At 52.0% G+C, this 20,842-nt stretch overlaps 7 protein-coding genes across 7 annotated transcripts; 5 read left to right on the forward strand and 2 right to left on the reverse strand.

Annotated features, from left to right (window-relative positions):
* Positions 1-513: 513 nt before the first annotated feature.
* BDV17DRAFT_269967 (uncharacterized protein) lies at positions 514-3,438 on the reverse strand. The gene has a single exon (XM_073758618.1). It carries the CDS (start codon positions 3,262-3,264, stop codon positions 751-753), a length of 2,514 nt encoding a protein of 837 aa, XP_073613106.1. The 5' UTR covers positions 3,265-3,438; the 3' UTR covers positions 514-750.
* A 10-nt stretch (positions 3,439-3,448) lies between these two features.
* Positions 3,449-5,129, forward strand: BDV17DRAFT_269970 (uncharacterized protein). Its single transcript, XM_073758619.1, has 2 exons — positions 3,449-3,584; positions 3,638-5,129. Exon 2 carries the CDS (start codon positions 3,819-3,821, stop codon positions 4,944-4,946), a length of 1,128 nt encoding a protein of 375 aa, XP_073613107.1. The 5' UTR covers positions 3,449-3,584; positions 3,638-3,818; the 3' UTR covers positions 4,947-5,129.
* A 240-nt stretch (positions 5,130-5,369) lies between these two features.
* Positions 5,370-6,473, forward strand: BDV17DRAFT_293697 (uncharacterized protein; the record flags this gene model as incomplete). Its single annotated transcript, XM_073762676.1, has 2 exons — positions 5,370-5,692; positions 6,134-6,473. 2 exons carry the CDS (start codon positions 5,370-5,372, stop codon positions 6,471-6,473), a joined length of 663 nt encoding a protein of 220 aa, XP_073613108.1.
* A 55-nt stretch (positions 6,474-6,528) lies between these two features.
* Positions 6,529-11,557, reverse strand: atg11 (autophagy protein ATG11). Its single transcript, XM_073754601.1, has 4 exons — positions 11,365-11,557; positions 11,147-11,258; positions 7,314-11,085; positions 6,529-7,239 (listed from the first exon to the last, which is right to left on the reverse strand). The coding sequence occupies exons 1-4, from the start codon at positions 11,430-11,432 to the stop codon at positions 7,208-7,210; spliced, it is 3,984 nt and encodes a 1,327-aa protein (XP_073613109.1). The 5' UTR covers positions 11,433-11,557; the 3' UTR covers positions 6,529-7,207.
* BDV17DRAFT_158022 (centromere protein H) lies at positions 11,360-12,866 on the forward strand. Its single transcript, XM_073754599.1, has 4 exons — positions 11,360-11,503; positions 11,573-11,860; positions 11,919-12,081; positions 12,170-12,866. The coding sequence occupies exons 2-4, from the start codon at positions 11,683-11,685 to the stop codon at positions 12,537-12,539; spliced, it is 711 nt and encodes a 236-aa protein (XP_073613110.1). The 5' UTR covers positions 11,360-11,503; positions 11,573-11,682; the 3' UTR covers positions 12,540-12,866.
* A 2,478-nt stretch (positions 12,867-15,344) lies between these two features.
* nhp6 (high-mobility group nucleosome-binding protein) lies at positions 15,345-16,310 on the forward strand. Its single transcript, XM_073754600.1, has 5 exons — positions 15,345-15,462; positions 15,726-15,816; positions 15,867-15,962; positions 16,015-16,136; positions 16,195-16,310. Exons 2-5 carry the CDS (start codon positions 15,741-15,743, stop codon positions 16,228-16,230), a joined length of 330 nt encoding a protein of 109 aa, XP_073613111.1. The 5' UTR covers positions 15,345-15,462; positions 15,726-15,740; the 3' UTR covers positions 16,231-16,310.
* Positions 16,311-18,303: 1,993 nt separating this feature from the next.
* BDV17DRAFT_158399 (uncharacterized protein) lies at positions 18,304-20,784 on the forward strand. The gene is made up of 8 exons (XM_073754604.1): positions 18,304-19,005; positions 19,091-19,495; positions 19,543-19,620; positions 19,677-19,888; positions 19,935-20,046; positions 20,096-20,200; positions 20,256-20,440; positions 20,501-20,784. Exons 1-8 carry the CDS (start codon positions 18,590-18,592, stop codon positions 20,551-20,553), a joined length of 1,566 nt encoding a protein of 521 aa, XP_073613112.1. The 5' UTR covers positions 18,304-18,589; the 3' UTR covers positions 20,554-20,784.
* The last annotated feature ends 58 nt before the right edge of the window (positions 20,785-20,842 follow it).

A 20,842-nucleotide genomic window follows, 5' to 3' on the forward strand; every position in this document is an offset into this window, starting at 1 on the left:
TACGTACTTGCTGCGCTGGGCCTGCATCATGATGGCTGGGCTCTTGGCCGGACCGGGGACCTTGGGCATTTCCTAGATTGACGAGGTAGAATTCGTTGGTAAGAGTCGTTCGTGCGGTCTGCGGTAGGATGATACTATGCTCGAACAGTAGCTGTAAACATGGGCTTTGATGTATTAGAGTAGATGGTAGTGGAACATGGACGGATGTCTTTTCATTGGCTGCTCTGTTCGACTTGGTCGTACGCGTTCCCAGATCTCACTTTGATTGTGCCGCAGATATGAGTTCGACTAGGGTATGAAGAAGGATCTAAAGAGTTATGTAACAGAGGTCACTTCTATGTGTTTGTCGGTTGGCAATATATGCGTTCTGACGGCTATCTTGGGTTCAAGATAAGCCGATAAGCTCAAGGTGCACCAGATAAATAACCTTAAATTTAAGCATAGAGCAGATTTCGAAGCTCGAGGGTGAGATAATAATTTCGAGGTGGCATGGTATAAATGATTTCGTATGATAGAGCTTCGAATTTTGAGTCGTTTGATATGTATTGAGCTTGATAAATGAGAAATGTCCGTTGCTGAGTAGCGGAAAGGATGATATATATCTACTAACAACGCCTCGCGATTGACCCATAAGACTCCCTTCCCTAAATGACCCATTGCAACGCCAGTACGCTAATCGAGCGATTGGAAGACAGCAAATAAAGTGAAATCAGGGTAAACGCAGAAAGAAATGAAGTGTAAGATCAATCGCTAGAGAATATCATCCTCGTCCATCGAAATATCATCCCAGTCTCCACCAGAGCTGGGCTTAAGGATTTGGTCTGGTACGGGTTCCGAAATAGGTTCTGGAGTATGATCTGGTTGCTTCCACGCCAATTGCGCTAAAGGAGGAAAGCCCGTGTCGGCTGGGGTTGGGGTTGGGAAGCTGCCGACTTGAGTGCCGTCGATATAGATCTTGCCGGTCAAATTGAGTATAGTGGGCTCATCATCCAGGTATCCATCCGATAGCCCCAGTAGCTGCGAGATGAACCTGAAGAAGACGCCAATAATAGCCCAGAGTGGAAGCAAAATGTCCGACAAATGCAGCCAGCGCCATAGCATGGTCGGAATTACAAATGGAAAACGCGGCGCATCTGGGAGGAGGCAGTTGCCCTCGCATTTGTCGTCGACAAGCGGGTGGCAATAATAATCGCACATGGTGGACTCTGAAAAGTACCATGCCAGGGCAACAAGCGTGCACCACCCTAGAGTAGTCGGACGTGTCATCCACCAAACGCTACCGCGTTTCCATAAGCGAGGAATCGGAATAGCGTTCTGCACCACACCATTGCTGCGCGGCTTGCACTTGCAGCCTTTCCCTGGTACAGCGGGCTCGAACTCTGTCTTTTCCGGGCTCTTACTGAGGGAAGCGATAATCTGTTCGGTGTCACGAGACACGCGATTACCCAACTGGTTGAGACCCGACTTCAAGTGAGACATGGTATCGGACAGCGACTGCAGTTTGCCTTCAATACGGTCGAAGTCGTTCATATTTGCAGGCTGTGCAGACTCGAGTTCTCCAATGACTTGTTGCTCGTATGCCACATCGTCCTCTTCCTGAGCCACAGTGTCCTCGCTTGGCTGCTGATCCATGATCGCCTGGAGACTTTCGAGTGTGTCATCACCCACATCTAGCGATTCCTTGTTGTTTTGGTGGTCCTGCAGAACAGTCTCCAAAGCACTCCTGGGGTGATCGGGAAGGGGCAGCTCCACTGGCTTTTGGTTTTCTTTCGATTTTGAAGCTTGCTCCAATTTCTGCGTCCTATGATTTGGGAGGTTCTGGCTCAATTCCAATTCCACTATGGGCCTCTCCTCTTGCTTATGCTTCGTCTCCCAAGAGGTTTCCTTTGGTTCTTCTTTCGAGTGTTTGACCGGCTGCTCTCTCTCGGCTGTCTCTTCCATAGGCTCAAGATCAGGTACCAACCCTTCTGTGTCGGGTTTCTCGTCGTCTTGTTGACTTGCTCCCTCAACCAGCCTTTCAAGACCCCGTGTGTTGTCCAACTTCGACCCCAGCACTTTGAGGGCATCCGTGGACTGTGGCGCAGGGGCTCGTTCTGTGACCGGAGTGTCGATCCAGGCGCCAGTCACTACCGGTGTTTTGTCGTAGATACTTCTCCCGTTTGACTGCTCCGGCGTCTGAAGTGCGGTCGCGGACGTCTGGCTCGGACTTCCGGCCCGCGCAAGTTTTCGCAATAAATCATGTGAGTCTCGCTTCGTCGGGCTGCGTTTTGTGAAAGTTGAACTTGGGTAAACGGAAATCGGCGTATTTGGAATCTTCTGTCCGCCGACCAGGTTCTCAGTTTGCTCAGGTGAAGGCGCTTGAGGGGGCGAAAGAAAGCCGTGACGTGACTTTGGACGCTCTAGCTCGACCTCTCGACTTTCAGCATATCGTGGCGCGCTTTTCGAAGTTACTTCATCTGAGGGACTCTTCTTATTCTTCTCGCTAGCCGACCCAGTCCGCTCATGGCTTCGTGTTAGACTCTTCATCCAAGTGTTACCGGACCTCGCCCTGCTTCCCCAGTTTGCAGGCGCTTTCAAGGCCGGCTCGGCGCCATAATCTTCTTCTGAGACGCTATTGCTCTCCGAGCCTCGCCGAATTAGATGGTCAGATGTCGGTCCGTTCCCCAGCACAGCTCTGTCTAGCACCGGCGACCGGCTCATTGTAGCCCGCTTCAATCGCTCTTCGTCCCTTGCGTAATCAGTGAATCGGCGGCGGGAGGAATCACTCGTAAGACTCGCATCTGATGCAGTAGACAAGCGCAACTCCCTCTTTGGTGTAGGCACTTTTCTGCTGAGTTTGTCGCGCCTTCCGTATCCAGCATTCTCATCATCGGACGGATCGAGGTCAGTGAGACTGTTGGCGTCGTCGATTTGTCTATAGGCCTCGTCAAGCTCCGGCGAATTCGAGATTGAAGACATTGCGCCCGTGCTCTGTCGGCGTTTGTAAGGTGAGCCTCGTCGCGCTGATTCAGTCAGGAAGAGGTCGTCTTCGATCTCCGCCAAAGGTGGGCGCGATGTGAACTCGAACGCTCCTCGCAGTGTTCCGGTCTGGCTGAAGTTCCTCCGATGTCGCGCGGGGGATTCGCGCGGGGGACTGAGGGTATTAGACGCGTCAAGACGAAGAGGGTCATGCCGTGCTCGTCGGAAGGGGGAGGTGTGTTGCTGCTGTTGTTGTTGGCGACGCGCCCATGGTGTTTGGCCTTTTTGACGTTCGGGGGTGGGCATGGCGAGGGCACTGCGCCATTAACGCAGCTGCTGTAAATACGTGTGGTTAAGTATAGAAGAGACAATAGAAGATAAGTAAATACTAAGAACCGTGGCCGTTGACTTGAGACCGTCGCAGCAGAAGTTCAGTGAGTTCTCCCCCGAGGGGATCTCCGGTCCAGATCGGGTTAGCGGTGCGGAGACCCAAAAGTGCTGCAACTTATTCTGTCGATGACGACGAACTCGAGTTTCGCACTTCACACTCTCACGCTTTTCTCACTTAACTCTCACTTGCGTCCTATCTGCCAGAAGGTGACTTGTCAGTTGATCTGATCCGAAGGGTACGTATCTTCTGCCATCGCGGTTTTCCCTCCAACGACTACCAACTGACCAGCATGTGACTCCATCAGATGTATTGATCATCGGCCTCCTCGTGGCTTCGCAGTTACCCCACGCATTCGATCCTACGAGTATATAAAGCGACCCTTGCTTCGCGACGCTTTGAGAGCCACTATTACGTTACCCTTACGCTCCTGGCAACTACAACCCAACGTTTCAGCTCGTACCTCCGCACCATGGCCAAATCCGCAAGACGCTCAGCTAAGGGCAAAGGCCCTGCTGCCTCTCCAGCACACTCTGGGACATCAACTCCCAACTCGCAGTCAGGCCCTCTTCCTCCGTTTACGACGACGCCAGAACGATTCGCGTCATTCCTCAAGCTGCTCTCCCCGAAAGAAGTATACCTTCTCCACGTCGATCCCTCTGCTCTTGAGCTCAAAAGATCAAGCTTCATCGTCCCCGCAGTCACCAACATCCTCATTATTGCCGTTATAGCCCTCCGCGTCTACATGGGCCGCAGCATGTACCCCGAACTCCTCGCGACCGTTCTCGGCCTCGAAGGCGCCATAAGCGTCGACACCTCGTCACTCTCCTGGACCGAGCTAGCCTCGCACGTCCTCCGCCACGCCCTTCCAGTCCTTTTCGACTACTTCCTCGTCATAACCTTCCTCCCATGGCCAATCAACTTTATCAGAGGTCCAGTCCAATGGCGCCGCCACGTCGGCTTCCAAAATCAAGAAATCATCGTCCGTCGCAGCCAGCCCGCACTAACCCAGAACCTCGCGCGTAACCGCTGGGTCCGCGAAGACGAAGAAATGCGCGACAAGATCGTCGCAGCCGTTACGCCCGATCGTCTCTCCAAGACAGGATACCTCCTCATCGACGCAGACTGGGACCTCGACTACCCGTCGATGATCAAGGCGCACGAACTCGCCAACGCCAAGGACACCTCTCTCCCGCTAGACGAATTCCGCACCGCCGTTCTCGTCAACACTGACACTGACGGGTGGATCATCTGGCACGTCGGTGATGAGGACACCGAAGAGGGCCGGACGCGGTCCAAGCAGCGCGACCAGATTCTCGCCTTTAAGGAGAAACTAAGCGACATGGGCCACGAAGAGCTTTTCTTTCGTTGGGTCGAGCTCATTCAGTACGAGAGTACGCAGCCCGGCGGGTTCACGCCGGAGCGGCAGGCGAGTGCCATGGTACAGGCGAAGCAGTTGTTTGAGGATGCCGGAGTGGATTTCACAAAGTTCTGGCAGGAGGTTGGGGGGATGGAAGGGTTTGAGGATTTGGGTGAGGACGAGGGCGCGGCTTCGGCGTCGAGCGTGGATGTTGACAAGTATGCGGATGAGCTGGATTAATTGGTGACTTTGTGTTGCACTGGGCTGGCTTCTTTCGGTTCCTGAGACTGCTACTACTTGATTCTTCCCTCTTGTTTCTGTATTCCTAGCATTCTTTGGGCTTGATGTTTTTTTGCGCAGGCGTCGGTAGAATATACAGTATAGACAGGTTTGATTAGCAGGTCAGATTAGCAGGTCATCTTCAATATATCCCTTTCCGCAACGGTATTTTCTTGTCTAGGCAATGAAACAAGAGGTAATAAATACGACGCTGTTTGAGAGGTCTGTATGAGCCTCTAACCCTGGGAAAGCTTGATCTTGACCAAGATGGCGCCAGCTTTGGAATAGTATCCCAGAGACACCGTACTGGTGATTGTACAATTCGATTCAAGTGCTCAGTAATAACGGTTTTGTGAGTGACTTGGGTAGCCAACGACCTTTGTCATGGATGTGCAAACGGAAGAGCCCTCCGGCCAGTACCTTTCTACCTACTTGCGCCACCTCTATCCCGACAATGCAAACACTGGCCATGGCCTAACATTGCTCCTTCTTCTCCTGTCGTATACAGGCGCCACCATGAACCACACACCTGAACTCATTCGGTCTTTCACCGAATTCAAGACAGAAGTCGCCTTCCTCGACCACCTCATCGAGGCTGTCCTGACTACAAATAACCACAGGGAGCTTGTGTTCACTGGGGTCCCCACGAGCCTAGGAGAGAAAGCTGTTGAGCACGTTGACGAAGAGGCAGAGCGGAGAAATACACGGTGAGTTGCTTGAATAGGTCCTTACGATGAACAACCCAGTGCATCTCCAAGGAGCTGGAGCTGACGAACCAGTAAACACTACAACTCATCAACATCCACGCTATGTATCAGACTCATGCCCACCGAAATTCTCGATTGTCGTCAAGACTGGCATCGAGCCGAGAACAACTGGTGGTTTACGACCGGTCTTTAAAACCTAAACGAGAGCCGTTGTACGGGCCACCGAGGAATCAAATGCTGTGAGCGTGCGTGAACCAATTAGCATTAGCCCAGCCTCATTCATTGAAGGCACATATCGGGTAAAGGAATGGTTGACTGACTAGTTCCAACTCATGCTTTCAGGTACCTGTGAAAGGAGCCCGATCTCTACATTAGACCCGACCACGACCTACCCTCGATCATCATTGAATCCGGGTGGCCGCTAACTCTACCCCGGCTTAGAGACGACATCGCCCTCTGGATAAACGGAGGCACGGGCGCAGTGAAAGTTGTCATCCATTTAAACTGGCGCACAAATGCTGCGGGCAACGTAGTCGGAGACCTGGAGATGTACCGTCCGGACCGCAACGGGCTGCCGTCTCTCGATCAACGCGAGCCCATATTCCCAAAGCCGGCGCCAGTGACTGCGCGAGCTCAGATGATTAACATCACAAGACGCGAACTCTTCGGGGGAAACGTGATGCAGGGGCGGAACCCAGACGATACCTTGCCGTGGCGGTTGGATACTCTACGAGATGAGGCGAGAGGAGCACTTTCGGACATGGGACTTATATCGGCGTGAGCTGGAGGGGGAAATTTGGGAGTAACTTGCAAGGTAGTTTTATTGGTTTGGCGTAGTCAGTTTTGAGTCCCGGGCGTCTTTTTCGAGCAGAGCTTTACCATCGACCATGGTCTTTTTTTCCTCGGTATCTGCCCTTTAGACCACGACACCTCATGCAGTCGGTACTCGTAAATCGAAATGACTGCCAAATAATACTAGGCACAAAGGTAGGAAGTACGGAGTAAATAGCAAAACAGTGATATTGGCAGAGTGCTAGTTTAGATCACGTGGGACCAGGTTGGTAGGTAGACAAGGAAAATGGTATCATATAATGGCCGGGCCCAGACGAGGCAAGACAAGACCAGACCAAGCACGGAATTGTATGGCATGGTATTCCACACGAACAGACTCAAACATCCCAAATGCATCGATCAATAGAAGAGGAAACATCGACCACATGCCATGAATCACTCGCCGAAGAGAAGGAAATCAGACTAGAAATCTATCCAGCCGGCGTCTTAGAGCATCATCCGCCACTCTCCAGCCGATAGTCAACAGACCACAATTTCTCCCACGGCCGATACCGCGCGGGCGTGGCAAATTGACTCTGGCTATTTCCCTGGTGGCGACTCGGCGTCGACGCTGCTGCTGATGCGGAAGCTGACACTATCGACGAGGACACCGTATCAGCAGGCGAGTAAGACCCTGGCCCAGCACCGGGGTCCATCTGATGCGAATACTCACTAAGCACACGCTCATGGGTTCGGGAGCGAGCTCGTTCCGTGCCCTATGAGACAGCTCAGTCAGCCCCTTCTTTCCAGAAAGCATGGGAAGGAATGCGGGACCGCGGGATTCACGGACCCTGGAGCAGGTCACGGCGAACCTCGTCGAAGATGGGATTGGGCGCTGCCTCGCGCGAGCCGGCAGCTGTTGTCGATGCTGTTGCTGATGAGGCAGCGGTTTCGCCTTCGCGTACAAGGTCTGCTCTTGAGTCGTTTGCTCGGGCTGGTGGTCCCTTCTTGTTGGAGGCGGAGCTGCCCCGGCGACTATCGAGACTTCGTGTGAGGGTCTTTGTGACGTTTCCGCCAGCCGGGGTGCGTTTTAGTCGAATGCTACCCCGAGCGTCGACGTGCGCGGGCGCAACGGTGCTTTTTCCGAGACCCGGTGTTGCTGGCGCGCCTGGCTTCTCCTCCGTCGCGTCGAGGAGGTACCAGCGGAGGCCGTCCGACAGTTCGAAAGGATTCTCGTCGTCGATTGAAGCGCCGTCGCTTGCTTCGCCGATCGAGCGGCGATCGGGGTTACCGCTGCCGCCACCGCCACCGTTCATGGACTTGGATAAGTCAACGACTCGCTCTTCAATCTTGGTAATCCGGGCGAGGAGCCAGTCTCTGGATTGAAGTTTGTGACCATCCTGCTCACGGAGGAAGTAATGTGGTGCGCCAACGTTGAATGCAGCCCAGGACCGAATAGCTTGGTTCCGGGTTGGAAGGAATAGAGCGAGGTCGCCTTCTTTGAAAGAGCGGTAGGCAATCTTGTCGTGAGCTTCGCTTTGCATACGGTGGTATTTGTCTCGGTATCCGCGGGCTTCTTTCTGCCATTTTCGGGCAAGGGTTTCGATGTCTTTTACGCGTTTCACCACCGCGTCCCCGAAGATCTCCACGTTGAACTGGCTCAATGATTCCATGAAAGCTTTGAACTTATTTGTCTCTTCTTCGGTGGTATTGGCCTGCATCCAGCCCAGAAGGCTTGGGTCCGGCTTGACAGACACGATCCCTGAATGACTCAGGGTATCTGCAGTGGCGGAAAGCGCATTAACCTTGGACGAGCGCTGGACAACTATCTCTCCGTCTTGTCTGATGACGGTGAAGCCTAGTTGTTTCAACATGCGCTCCAGCTTCTCGACTTGAGCAAATAGCTGTGTTGAAAGGTCCTCGAGTCTTGCCTTGTGAACATCGACCTTACCCGACGCATGTTTATCCGATTCCGCCAGCGCTTCGACTCGTTGTTTCCATTGTGAGACCTCATCCTCTGATCGGCGAGCGCGGGCCTCCGCCTCGGAGAGCTGATGAGACATGTTAGTAAGCTTCTGCTCTTCCTCTGCAACATGTTTACGCAGGGCGCCGGCGCCTGTCTCGCCTGCAGCGAGTTTTGACTCAAGCTCAAGCAGCTTGGTGCGTTCATCGCTCAGTTCAGATTCCATAGAGGAGAGCTTCGACTGCTCTTGCACGAGCTGCTCACGAGCCTGAGCCAGCTCAGACTTGTGTTTTTCTAGATCATTCCTCAAATCTTCACTATCTGTCTCAATCTTCTCAAGCTGCTCCGCGAGAGTCTTGTTTTCCGCCGCGGCATTGGCGGCGTTATCCTCAGCAGTCTTAGCATGAATGGTTAAGCCTTCAGAGAGCACGTCGATTGCTTTTATGATGTCTGCAACTTCGTTTGGCACGGAGCCTCCTGGTGATAGATTCAGGAAAGCAGCCTGCAGGGCATTGTGGATTTCCTGATCCTTTTGCTTTCTTTCTGCGTCTCGCGCCTCGAGTTCTTCCACTTTCGCTCGGAAGCGATCTCCTGCATCCTTATGAGATTGCATCTGCTCAAGTAGGTTGTTCGCTTTGCGCATCTCTTCGTCGGCACGCACATGGGCCTCTTGCAACTCGAGTTCTAGCTGGTGCATCCGCTCGTCGGCATCTTGCTTCTCATGATCGCGACCATCGATGACTCTATCCAGCTCCTCCTCAAGCTCCTCGACGCGGATCTTGAACCGCTTTACCTCGCCCTCTAAATACCTTCGCTCATCGCCAAACTCGCGTTGCCGAGATTCAAGGTTTCCAATCAGATCATTCTTTGTAGACTGTACTTCCTGCATCCTGTCCGTGTTCGATTGACGTTCAGCATGTGCTTCACGCTGCAGTCGCTGCACCGTCTCGCGCTCAGCATTGAGCTCAGCTTCAAGCTGAACGATGCGGTTGATGAGGTTCTTTTCCTCCGATGTCTGATTCGAGGACATCCGCCGTGACGAAACTGACGATCTTCTTGACATAATATCAGGATGAGGCGATGCAGGAGAGCTGGGAAAGTCGACAGAGAAGTTGCCACTCGCAGGGCGGCCCATATGGCTATGTCGATGTAGAAGGTCTTCCAGTTTGCGGATCCTACTCTCTGAGCCTCGAACTTTCTCCTCCAGTTTGAGCTTCTCGTCTCTCAAGCTTCGAACCATTTCGTCGCTGTGGAGTAGGAGCGAGCTACGGCTTAAATCAAAGATACTGCCTTGCTTGAATGCTTTCGCTCTGCGTCGTTGCACTCGGGTGGGGGCGTCTAGGTCCTTGAAAGCCTGGGATAGCTCCTGCGCAGCATTCACCATCCCAGGCTTTGCTTTAAGCTCTTCAATATATGACTCAATCTCCTTCCTAGTCACTGTGGGCCAATCGAACTCATGACCTCGTAGGTTGACCTCTATTCCGGGTGTTGTCGTATCCGTAATGGAGATAAAATCCTCCATACTCTTCATCCACTTCTTTCTTCGACGCTGCTCTTCATCCTGGAAGACAGACATCTCTTCCGCTAAAGTCAGAGAGTCCGTCTTCATCTTCTCGTTGAACTCACGCCGTCTCACGGACTCAATCAGAACAGATCCATAGACCAGAGGCATGTGGAAGACAAAATATAGAGAGTCAAAAGCATCGCTTTCGAGGTTGAGGTTGGCGATGCGTGCTTGAACATCAGCCAGTCGCGATTGTATGGATGAAATGGATTTCGTGCGGCTAAAGGCGGCCTGCGATGCGGCGTCATATTGTCCAACAGCCCCCGTCAAGCCATCTCGAATCTCCATGCCAATTTCCAGCATTGACGGAAGGAGGTCCTTGGTATGGTTGAGGGCAAGTCTAGAAATATTGGCCAAAGTCTTCTGATTATTGGGCAAAGCGAGGACGTGCTCATAATCAGATTGAATCTTCTTAGATATGGTTTCCACTTCTTGCAAAAGACCTTCAACGCCGGAGGAGTTCGGTGGCGGAACATCGTCGAGCAACCTTTGGGTGTCGGTAGCGATATCCCCAACAGCTCTTTCAATCTCCTGGAAATGACGATTGAAGCGCGTAGATGCTGCAGAAGCTTCAGACCCAGCCTTATGTACTTCCGCAGTATCCACATAGTCGAGTAACGTTCCCGTAGACCCCCTGGTCTCCATCTTCGGTGTCGACGGCCGGCCCAGGAAAGAGAAGTCGCTTCGCGCCGGGATATTTTCCAGGTTACCAAGGGCACGTTTCCATCCTTCAAGCGCTGACTTCTGTTCCTTGACCAACTCTTGCACCCACTCCTGCGCTTCCTGAAACCGGTTTTCTAGCGTAGCCACATGGGTTTTGAGGTTCTCAAGAGCTACGCCTGAAGCCCGGTTAACGATCTCCGTTCGCTCGGTGTACTCACGGATGCCGGTATCCGCGGCTTCACAGCGTGCCGTCAGTTTTGCGGCCCATGATTTCCTAGCCTGGTATAGGTTCCGCCAGGCCTGTAGGTCATTCTGGTCGGAAAGCGTATCCGGCGGGTTGTCGAGTACAAGAGGTTGCGGTGAACGAAGCTGTGGGAGCTCGGCGTTATCGAGTTCGCTAACGTATCGTCTATCGTACACAAATAGCTCGTTCTGTACAAGAAGTTGTTAGCATGCGACACTCAGAGGTCGGGCAAGAAGCGGTCGGGCATACTTCAGTGGCAAGCGTTTGGATCTTGACGTTTTTCCCACGCGCCGTCATCAAAATTTGGCGCTGAGGCGGAATAGATGTGCTTTGTGTAATCCATGACCGGAGTTCATCAGTCCTAAAAGCATGGGGCTCTATCGTTAGCCAGCATTCTCACTAATACCGATGGCGGAGCAGAGGCCCGGAGACACCTTGGAGCCTCATGCGCCCGTTGGAGAACATACGTAGGAAACGACCCGGAGTCGGCCAGTATATGCTCACCCGTGTGAGCGATGAAGATGTGCAACGACATCCCGCTCACCAACCGAGCAAGGCAGCTCAGCAGTCGTCTGGCGAGGAATGCGGGATGTTGGAGTGATAAGAGTGCGTCAAGGCTTCCAGATGCCTGGGAAGCTTCCCCAGCCTAGGCTGTTTTTGGATCTGACTCCTCAGGCACACGCCGGATCTCCACCGCCGATGCCTACAATCGACTCTTGAGGTCCCGAGAGTATTTACTTTCCCATCACGCGATGTTTCTCTGACTTGCCACGAGGCCAGTATCTATGTCGATGTCCAAGGCTCGAAGCCACTCTCAACTGAGCTCGGGCGAGGTCACACTGCTGGATCTGGCAGCTGACGACCCCCGAGACAATGTATCGTTCTCCGACAAAGAAGCAGCAATAATTCAACTATATCGTCAAATAGAGGAGCAGGAGCTGGAAAATGCGCTTCTGCAGCAAGGTTTGCCTAACAACTCACTCAACGTCTTGGATCGCATTACTGACGATTCCAGCATTAGAGCCAATCTCCACAAACAATGCGGAGGAACTCGCTACCGCAGAACGCGAGCTGCTCGAAGCGAGAGCTACCTACACCGTTAGGAAAAAAGCGGTCAACACCGTACTCATTACAGACCCTATCCTGAAGGCGATTCACCAGAAAGGATCATCCCCTGCTGAACGGTAAGCTTTCATCAGAGCGCGCCTTGCCCTTCAAGCGCGCCGGGCTCGCGCTATGGATTGATGGGCATGCTGTATTAATAGACGATAGGGCGCTTCTTCGTCTCATCAATCGCCGAGACGTACTATCATTGGCACAAGAGAACCTGACTGAGGCGCAACGTTCAATCATGAAGGAACTCTCTACCCTCGAGGTAAAGAACATGCAGCTTCACAAAGAAAATCAAGAACTAGCCCGGGAGCTTCTCGAGCTCACAAAAGACGACGATTCATGGAGAGAGCGGCTTGATGATCCGGAGCTGAAGCAGCAACTGGCAGAGCTCGAAGCAGACCACAAAAAGAGCAAAGCCAAATGGGAAACCATAAAAAGCGTCGCGAGCGCAGTTGTTGTTGGCAGCGGTGTGAATTGGGCGGAAGACGAAGATCTCACGGCTCTTGTGCTTGACGAAATTGACGACTGATGACTCGGATCACTATGCTACTGAGATACTATGACAAGGGACTTAGGTGCATCTTTCGCCAGGTTTTATGTTGTGTTTAGATGGGTAGGCGTTGGTGGGTGTCGGGATAAGATACCCTTGATTAATGACATGGCATGTTCTCGCGTTCAGCATGCATGAGCAGCTCCTTCTCAGCGAGCCTCAGGGTAATATTTGCTCAGACTTTGTAAACGAACGGAGATCACTACGTACGCCGGCTCTGGTCTTGACATCCTGCCTTCTTTCGAGGGCTGGCGGGACCGTATAGACCCACGTGATATCACTCTAGCGAGAGGATGGAGATAGTCGCCGGACGTCGTTGACTTGACCAAAATCCTGCAGGAACTCTTGTTTTATTTCAGACTGCCATGACCCTCTGAAACTCGCCACTAAGAAGTCCGATACGTGGCTGCGATACAATCATAATTATCGTGAGTGTCCGGAGAAAGCAGCAGAAAACGTCGGGACTCAGGACTCAGCATGAGATTGAACAAGCAGCTGGCCGTGTGGAGAAGAGACCAAACCAGACTCACGGGTACGGTCACAGCTACCCACCATCGGATCCGCGTCGCCTGGATTCATTGTTGGATTTTTGCGTTATTAATCACATCGCATTAATTAGGCATCGACCAAGCCCGGGGGGTTGCTTGCTTACAATACGGCTACGGAGCTTCCTAGGCGGGTTACAATCCAGTAAATTTGGTGGTGTTGTTTTGTGCCGGAATGCAGTGGCATTTGCGCGGAACCGGAGCTGGACTACTCTGGAGCCCGATCTTGAACCTCGATGAAGCGCAGACTGAGTCAGAGGACCCTGATTCTGCCAGTGCGTTGCACCTATCAATCGCCAGTTCTGAGGGCTTGGGATTTCATAGGACGCCTACTCATTCATCGAAGGATACTTTCACTTGTTCATTGCGGATAGGGTCATTTGGTCTTCAAGTCATCAAACGGGATCGCGAATCAGACAACCTAGGCCATTAGCCTCCAACATCATCGCTTATGAGCAAACTTCAAAGACGGCTGTATGTCTCAGATACTAACGGAAAGCAACATCAGGAATCTGCCCAAGCACCAGAAACTTGGAAGTGATCTCGAGGTTGTCAAGTATCCAAGGACATGGAAATTTCCTACAGCCGCATGGCCGCATAATCCGTTGGCATTTGTGATAGGTAATTTTGCTGAAGACAGGCTCACTACGGTATAGTTGCTTGTTTTAATTAATAGCCACGGTTCGGTGAGGACTCAGATTAAGAGCAGGCATTTTCTGTGTGACTGGGTGGTCGCTCTCCAACGGATAAAAAGAGCTTGATCGAGCAAGGAGGATTAAGAAAGAAGAGGTACGTACTTTGGTAGGCGAGAAGGTTGCTTCCAACGGGCCCAGGCACATGCAAACCCTCAAAGGCCCAAGTTTCAGAGCCCTGGGCGCGGGTTGTTGGTGTGAGATCGGAAGCGCCTGAAGGCTGACGAATTCGCTGAGCTCGTGTGGAGAAGCTCTCTAGCAAAGTTTGGGTCGTTGTGATAAGTCGAGCATTTGGAAGGTTGCAAGATTCTCTGACCTGACTGAGGGCTTCGAAAGTTCAACTTAACAAAGAGGTTTACTTTTCATACTTTTTACCTTTGGTCGTCCTGCGCAGACCGTGGACAGGGATGGCCGAGGTCTCCAGGATTGCAACGCAGAGCAAGCTGAAAGACTGCACTAGGCGCCGGCCCAAGAAACCCCCTCAGTAAGAACAGTATCAGTATGGAACAAGGCATCATGGCTGTGGATTATTACTAGGCACCTTCATATTTTCTTTATCCATCATCCAGCCGAGTAGCACACGCACACACCATAGGTTCTTGACTGCGACTGGACTGCACCCAGAACATGAAGGACACGCTGCGAGTAGTACGACTCGTCCGCTGTTACGGAGTTGTACGGAGCTTTGTATGATGTAAAGATGGATGGCCCGCCAGTCCGCACTCCTCCTACCGAAGACTGCGACTTGATTGCCAGAGTGCTACGACCGCCGTATCTATGGTACCACTCACCCAGCAGCCTATCAGCCTTCCATGCTCTCTCATTATTTTACCATAAGACCATTTATCCACATAATCGAGGCCGTGGCGTAGGGAGCGTATTGCGGTTGTACCGTATTATTCCATACGGCAAGCAACAGTCAGGTGTCCGAGAGCAGATACTTAGCGTACAGCTCCCTTCAAAATAGATAGAGAAAGCAATAACTTGGAAGATTTGTTGAGAAGACCACTTGGGCAGCTTTCTGGCGAAAAGTTTTGGCCTCTTTCCAGCCAACTTTCGTGCAAAGGACAGCTGAAGAGGAGGAAATTCCACAGGCGCCGGTCGCAGGGGGGATTAAGACTAAACAGTACGTAACCGGTAAGAAACAATACGGGCCATTCTCCAGCAGGGCGAGCAGCCAGTCGCAGCAGCTGGAGCAGCAGCTCGCTCTCCTTCCCTTGCTGTGCCCCCCCTTCCCTCAAAGCGCTGGTAAGAATCGATGGAGTGGCCCGCTCTCCCGTCTCGCTCTCCTACTACTACGGCCTCCCCTCTCCCTCTCTCTCTCTCTCCCTCTGCACTCCCTCACTACGCTTCTCCCATACATTTTCCTTTCCCATACAAAAAGTACACCCGCATAGGTGAGTATACTCAATAAACACCATTCTCAAGCATTCTGCCTTCACCACCAACACAACCACCTTCCTCTTCTTCTCAACACCTTCTTTCCTTATTCACGCTCTTCAATCGTCATTTTCCTCGATTTTCGCTTCATCCTTTTGCAATCCCGTTGTCGCGCTCCTGCGACGGTCAAGATATAGTTCGCGGTCGAGCAGCCGGCTAACAGTGACAGGCTTCAAACGCCACCCTCAACAAACAATTTGATACCCTTTTCGACCTTCTTGTCAAGTGAGTTGCACCTTTGCGCGTGTTATTTTCGTGTCATTACCCGGCTTGCGACCGCGCTCTTGTTTGGGTGCGCGCTGCACTGCCTATCCACCCACAACACTCATTTCCTGCGCGCGTCGTCGCAACGCTTTCCTCTTCATTTTTTTCTCTTGTCCTCTCGTCGCTCGAGTATTTCATTCTCAATTCCTTTATCAATTTCTCGCTCCATCGTCAGAAACCGCCAATTCGACCCTCTTCCGCTAACAGCGCATCTCGCTCAACAGCTTCACTCTCTCAACATGCCTAAGGAACCTCGCACTCGTAAGGCTGCTGCCGGTGGCAAGCGTGGTGAGACTGGTGGCCGCAAGAAGAAGGGTAAGTTTTGGTGCCTGCTGTTCTCTCCAATGCTGCTAACAAGTCTACAGACCCCAACGCCCCCAAGCGTGGTCTCTCTGCTTACATGTTCTTCGCCAACGACAACCGTGATAAGGTTCGCGAGGAGAACCCCGGCATCACCTTCGGTAATTCATCCTTCTATCTCAAATCTTCTCTACGACGTCTAACTTCGTGCAGGCCAGGTCGGTAAGATGCTCGGTGAGAAGTGGAAGGCTCTCAGCGACAAGGAGCGCAAGCCCTACGAGGACAAGGCTGCCGCTGACAAGAAGCGGTACGAGGATGAGAAGGCTGCCTACCAGGTATGTGAATGATTTAATTGTGCCTCGAGAGTCAATATACTGATCCATCGACCTCTAGGCTGGTGGCGACGAAGAGGAGGAGGAATCTTCGTAAGATTCCCTTCTAGGTCTTAGTCGCTTGACCGCTTGGCGTTGTGTGTTTGCTTCCATAATCACTGATAATCCTGAAATGCTATTGTCGCTTTTATCTGTTTGTGTTTCTATCAACGGCTTCTGGGATGGGATGATGGTGGTTTGTCCTTGCTTTTTATGTTCATGAAGGATCTTCAATGCGAATGTTAGTGTATGGACCGGGTTTACTTGAATGGGGTGCTCGGCGCTGATACCAGGTCGTCGGAAACCTTGTCTTGAGTAGAGAATATGAATGAAGCTGCAAAACATCCTCCATTGGCCTGTCGTAGTGCTGCGATTTCACTGTTCTGCAGAATCCAGATTCCAAAGCTTCCTTAGATTTGATGGCCCGAGCTCGGAGCTCCCGACGCGCAAACGTCATTGTTTACCTCCCGACGCGTCAAGCTCCGCTATCTCCGTTGGTGCCTGAGGCTCCGTGTTTTCTGTAGCAGTCTGACCAACATGATGCCATGCACGAGGTTATCTGACGTACATACGGGTTTAGTTACCTCCGATAGTCTGGAAAGTACAGTACTGATAGAGTCTCTTTAGTCCTCAGCTTATTCTTGGCCTTGGTCCTGCATCAGTGCCCGATGTTCATGGATACGTATGGAGTGAGTAGCTGACATCAAGCTTATCTGCCCGGGCAAGTATGCAAAGCACCGGGATGCGGTCACGACTACTCCGTACTCTGCATGTAATTTTGGGCCGCCGTCTTACTTAGCGGGTCCAATTCATACTACGGGGATAAGGTTGTTGTTGTGCCGCATGAGGTGATCGCTGACTATGTCATTGCATTGTCTGGGCTGAATTGACTATGAAGTATCAGTGTAGGAACCGAATGCTTGTTATGTGTGGACATAGGCATAGGTATAGGCATAAGGATACTCTCAAGCATAGACGTGCTTTATGCTTGCGCTGAAATTTAAGGTTGTAATCTGTCAATAGCGATAGCCATGCGCGCAAAGAGTTGTGGGTAACGAGCATGCGGTCATTGGGACCAGAGGTTGACGTATGGTCAAGTCTGGGTTCATTGCCACACTGATGGAAAGAGTCGTTTTTGATATGTCGTGACTGTCTTGACCGCGCGGCGTCTTTCTCATCTTGGCTGGATCGTCCAGTCGACGCCGATGGGCAATAAAAGCTATCGCATGTTCATAGGTAGAACCGATCGAACATGAGTCTGGACCGTATGTATCCTAGTCTCGCGAGTGCCGCATGATGCTCACGGACTCATCGATGATCCTGTAGGCGAAGGGTGTGCACCTGACGGGCGGGAATCCTGTGGAGAGGTATGGACAGGCCGTAATGATCCCAGGCCTTCTGTTTAGTGATTTGGCAGTATGCTCCATGCAGCGCATGTCGTCTCAGACGGTCCGTGTAGATATTCTGTAGAACATTGAGAACAGGCGTCATCTCGGATTTCGGCCGACGATCTCCCTTCCGTAGCCGCGCTGCGATTGACCGTTCTGATCCTGACCGCGTGCTGGGTCAGCTTATGCGAATCGTATTCGTGGAACCATGGCTATCTAGCACGCGATATGAAGTCTTACTATATCCATAGTTAGCGAGCCGTTCTAAGCAATTGATAAACTGAGGATCGATAAGACTCACGGATGTTTCAAGGCAGAGAAACGCAGTCAGGTGATGGCGTTAAAAAGCAGCATTATAGCTGCAGCGGGGTTGCACTACACGACATGGAGGCTAATTAGACGCGACCACGTCAACTCGCGCTGCGTCAAGACCAGGTTTATCCCAAATCCGTCGTGAGAGCCGCATGTCCTGCACAGTCCTGGGCCCTTCTTGACCCCACCTGAGCGTTCGCCGTCTTCTTGTTCTGCACGGGGAGGCGGGTGACTGACTCTGAGTTTGGGAGAATGGGCCTTGTTAAGTCCCGTCCCGCTGTCTCTCACATCGATCCTGGTGGAGTTCTTGATTTCGCCGTTGAGTCTCGAAAATAATTCTCAAGCATATGAAGAGGAGGGTCGATCTCCATACTGCTGCACCCTCTTGACGCCTACTTCTGCTCCTGCATGATTCTTCTGCTTCCTTCGCCGACTGTGCGCTTCTGAGTTGGCCCGGGTGTGCCCCTCATCGTGCATCGTGAATTGTGACTCTTTTTTGTTTCCCTTTCCATCCTTCTTATATTATAATTGCAAGGCAAAGGATTTGTTATCCGTCTCTTTGTGTTTTGTAACTGATTGCTTGTCTTTGACTTGTGGGCTCTTTTTCTTTTACCCTCCCCTCACGGCCTCTCCGCATTTCTTTCGCCCACTCTACCTATATATACCGAGCCGATCCCCCCTTGCCTTGCATGGTGTCATACTCATATGTGACCTACAATGGCACTGAGCGTCCCTGCCGGTAACGCAGAGGAAGTCGCCGCTGGCTTCCGTCGCTTTCGAGACCCTCTCCCCGAACATGCCACCGAACTCACCGGCATCATCGCCGATCTCTTCACCATCAGCTCGTCGCTCAAAACGCTGGAAGACCTGTCACGGCACCGCCATTACGGAGTTATATACAATGTTGCCCGCTCAGACGTGGATCTCGTCAGCGCCAGCCTGCAATACACTCTCGACGACGTCGTCGAGTTCTTCGGAAATCTTGAGGGCCGCAGAGGCACTAGTCGGAATGCACACAAACGGGTCTGGGCGGGAATGTCAAGGTTCTTTACGGAAGAGTCAGGGGAGACGTTACCAAGTCGACTAGCAAAATATAAAGCGTTCCTGAGAGATCTGGAAGATTTGATAACAGAGTGAGCTCCATGCCGCATCGACCTCCGGATCAGGCCCGTCCCGTTCAATTGACATTGCGCTAACCAATCATCTGCCTATCCATAGAAAGGGCCCCGACCTCTTGCTCATGTCTCGCCTCCGCGAAGGGTTCAAGGAATTGCTGGTACAGCAGGATAGCCGTCTGGCTAGGCGTCTAGGCGCAATGTCCGTGAGCTCCTCATCCTCGAGCAGTAACAGCACCGCACCAAGCAGTCCAGTGAGTGACCGCAGACCTCGCACGCGCAGGTCTTATGAGCGTGCCCGGCCGGCACATCTATCGCCAACGCCTACATCACCGTCTTCCGGATCCTTTTTCGACATTCCTCCTATAGCTCCTCCCGTCCCAGGCTCGTCTGTGACTAGCTCGGCTACTAGCCATTCGTTGGGCTCAAATATTGCGAGCGATCATTGGGCGGCGCAAGTATTCTTTCAACCGCGTACTGCTTCCCGGCTTCCAAGTCGGGGTGATAGGTGAGGCTTGCGGCATGTTATGTCTGAACCATGTTGATGTTTATTAGGTCCATGTGTTATGGAGACCCACAGCCGGATCTCTACGAATGGCTTGAGACTGAGGGATTCCTGCAAATTCTTGAGCTGTATGTTTATTGTCATTTCTGTGCGTGGTGTGCGAATTGCGACTGACGTGGTATAGGTCTTTCGGCACCATGCGTGTGCTTTTCTTCCTTCGCGATGATGACCATCGCGCTCGCATCGTATGCAGTGCTTCTAGGGAGCATTACTGTCTCCCATTGAACTTGCTGGAGATCGTACGGGTCGACCCGTCGTGCCTACAGTTATGTCGGCGCCGTAAGGGTGGCTCAGAGCTGGTCATGTGGGCGAACCTCAAGTTCAGTACAATTGAAGGTACTTTTAACAGGACGTTAACTGAAAACAATGCTGACATGCCCAGTCATGGTCTATTTCTACTGCACCTTCTTGGCGCTTCGCTCTCAAGACTCAGGCCGTCCCGTCACACACATCCGTGACTACGAGCTCAACCAGGAAGAAGAGCTCTTTGGATCGTAAGACACGATCCCCTCATGGGCTGCCGATTGATGACTGACATTCTAGGCCCATATCGGACGACGGCTTCCTACACGCTTTGCGCTTATACCGGGACAAAGTTACCGGTGCAGTCCGGCTCCAAGCCTCCGTCCACAAGGGCGAAATGAAGAGGTGAATAAGCCATGACCAAGACTCACCTTATAGCGAAGGCGCTAACCAGAAACAGAGCTCCCGTTTGGACTTCATTCATAACAGACCTCTACCGAACACCCAAGTGGCTTCGCATGGACCCTAATCAACCTAAACTCATCGAGCTCCGTGAGCTCCCCCAGGTTATCTTTACGTTCCCAGAGTACATGCCACCGAGGACTCAGAGGGGCGGGCATTTATTGAAATTCACGAATCGCGAGGGTAAGCTACACCTCCTCGCTTTTGACTTGGAAACAGTTGTCGATGCTAATGTGAGCATAGACGCCCACGGCTTCTTAACGACCATTAGCGACCTCAGTCACAATCGTCTGTAATTGATTGACCGACTGGATGACCCATCTCTAATACTACTTATTTTCTAATTCAACATTCCATCCACTTCGGTCTTTCAAGTTTTTGGGAAAAGAGTACGACAGAAATTAATCAGGGCTTCTTGACTCTACTGCTCCTGCCCTGCAGATATGACTTATGATTTACGCGTCTATGCGTTTATGACTGATACGGCTGGCTTTGATTTGAGTCAGCATTTGATTTTGGATTGGAGGCTGACGTTCAGGTTACCATGGCGCATTGGTGGATTAATTTACTGGACGAGCGAGCATG

Source organism: Aspergillus undulatus, assembly GCF_047715775.1.
Source record: "Aspergillus undulatus strain CBS 261.88 unplaced genomic scaffold BDV17scaffold_44, whole genome shotgun sequence".
NCBI classification, from domain to species: domain Eukaryota; kingdom Fungi; phylum Ascomycota; class Eurotiomycetes; order Eurotiales; family Aspergillaceae; genus Aspergillus; species Aspergillus undulatus.

Excerpts from the sequence above, each read along its gene's own strand:
- BDV17DRAFT_269967 (XM_073758618.1), bottom strand. The coding sequence starts at position 3,264 with ATGCCCACCCCCGAACGTCAAAAAGGCCAAACACCATGGGCGCGTCGC.
- nhp6 (XM_073754600.1), top strand. The coding sequence starts at position 15,741 with ATGCCTAAGGAACCTCGCACTCGTAAGGCTGCTGCCGGTGGCAAGCGT. Across the intron at positions 15,817-15,866 it reads TGGTGGCCGCAAGAAGAAGG|ACCCCAACGCCCCCAAGCGT; the intron begins GTAAGTTTTGGT and ends ACAAGTCTACAG. Across the intron at positions 16,137-16,194 it reads ATGAGAAGGCTGCCTACCAG|GCTGGTGGCGACGAAGAGGA; the intron begins GTATGTGAATGA and ends ATCGACCTCTAG.
- atg11 (XM_073754601.1), bottom strand. The coding sequence starts at position 11,432 with ATGTCGTTGCACATCTTCATCGCTCACACGGGTGAGCATATACTGGCC. Across the intron at positions 11,259-11,364 it reads GACTCCGGGTCGTTTCCTAC|GACTGATGAACTCCGGTCAT; the intron begins GTATGTTCTCCA and ends CCATGCTTTTAG. Across the intron at positions 11,086-11,146 it reads TCCAAACGCTTGCCACTGAA|AACGAGCTATTTGTGTACGA; the intron begins GTATGCCCGACC and ends CTTCTTGTACAG.
- BDV17DRAFT_158399 (XM_073754604.1), top strand. The coding sequence starts at position 18,590 with ATGGCACTGAGCGTCCCTGCCGGTAACGCAGAGGAAGTCGCCGCTGGC. Across the intron at positions 19,006-19,090 it reads CTGGAAGATTTGATAACAGA|AAAGGGCCCCGACCTCTTGC; the intron begins GTGAGCTCCATG and ends GCCTATCCATAG. Across the intron at positions 20,441-20,500 it reads GAAATTCACGAATCGCGAGG|ACGCCCACGGCTTCTTAACG; the intron begins GTAAGCTACACC and ends ATGTGAGCATAG.
- BDV17DRAFT_269970 (XM_073758619.1), top strand. The coding sequence starts at position 3,819 with ATGGCCAAATCCGCAAGACGCTCAGCTAAGGGCAAAGGCCCTGCTGCC.
- BDV17DRAFT_158022 (XM_073754599.1), top strand. The coding sequence starts at position 11,683 with ATGTCGATGTCCAAGGCTCGAAGCCACTCTCAACTGAGCTCGGGCGAG. Across the intron at positions 11,861-11,918 it reads AAATGCGCTTCTGCAGCAAG|AGCCAATCTCCACAAACAAT; the intron begins GTTTGCCTAACA and ends TTCCAGCATTAG. Across the intron at positions 12,082-12,169 it reads GGATCATCCCCTGCTGAACG|GGCGCTTCTTCGTCTCATCA; the intron begins GTAAGCTTTCAT and ends AATAGACGATAG.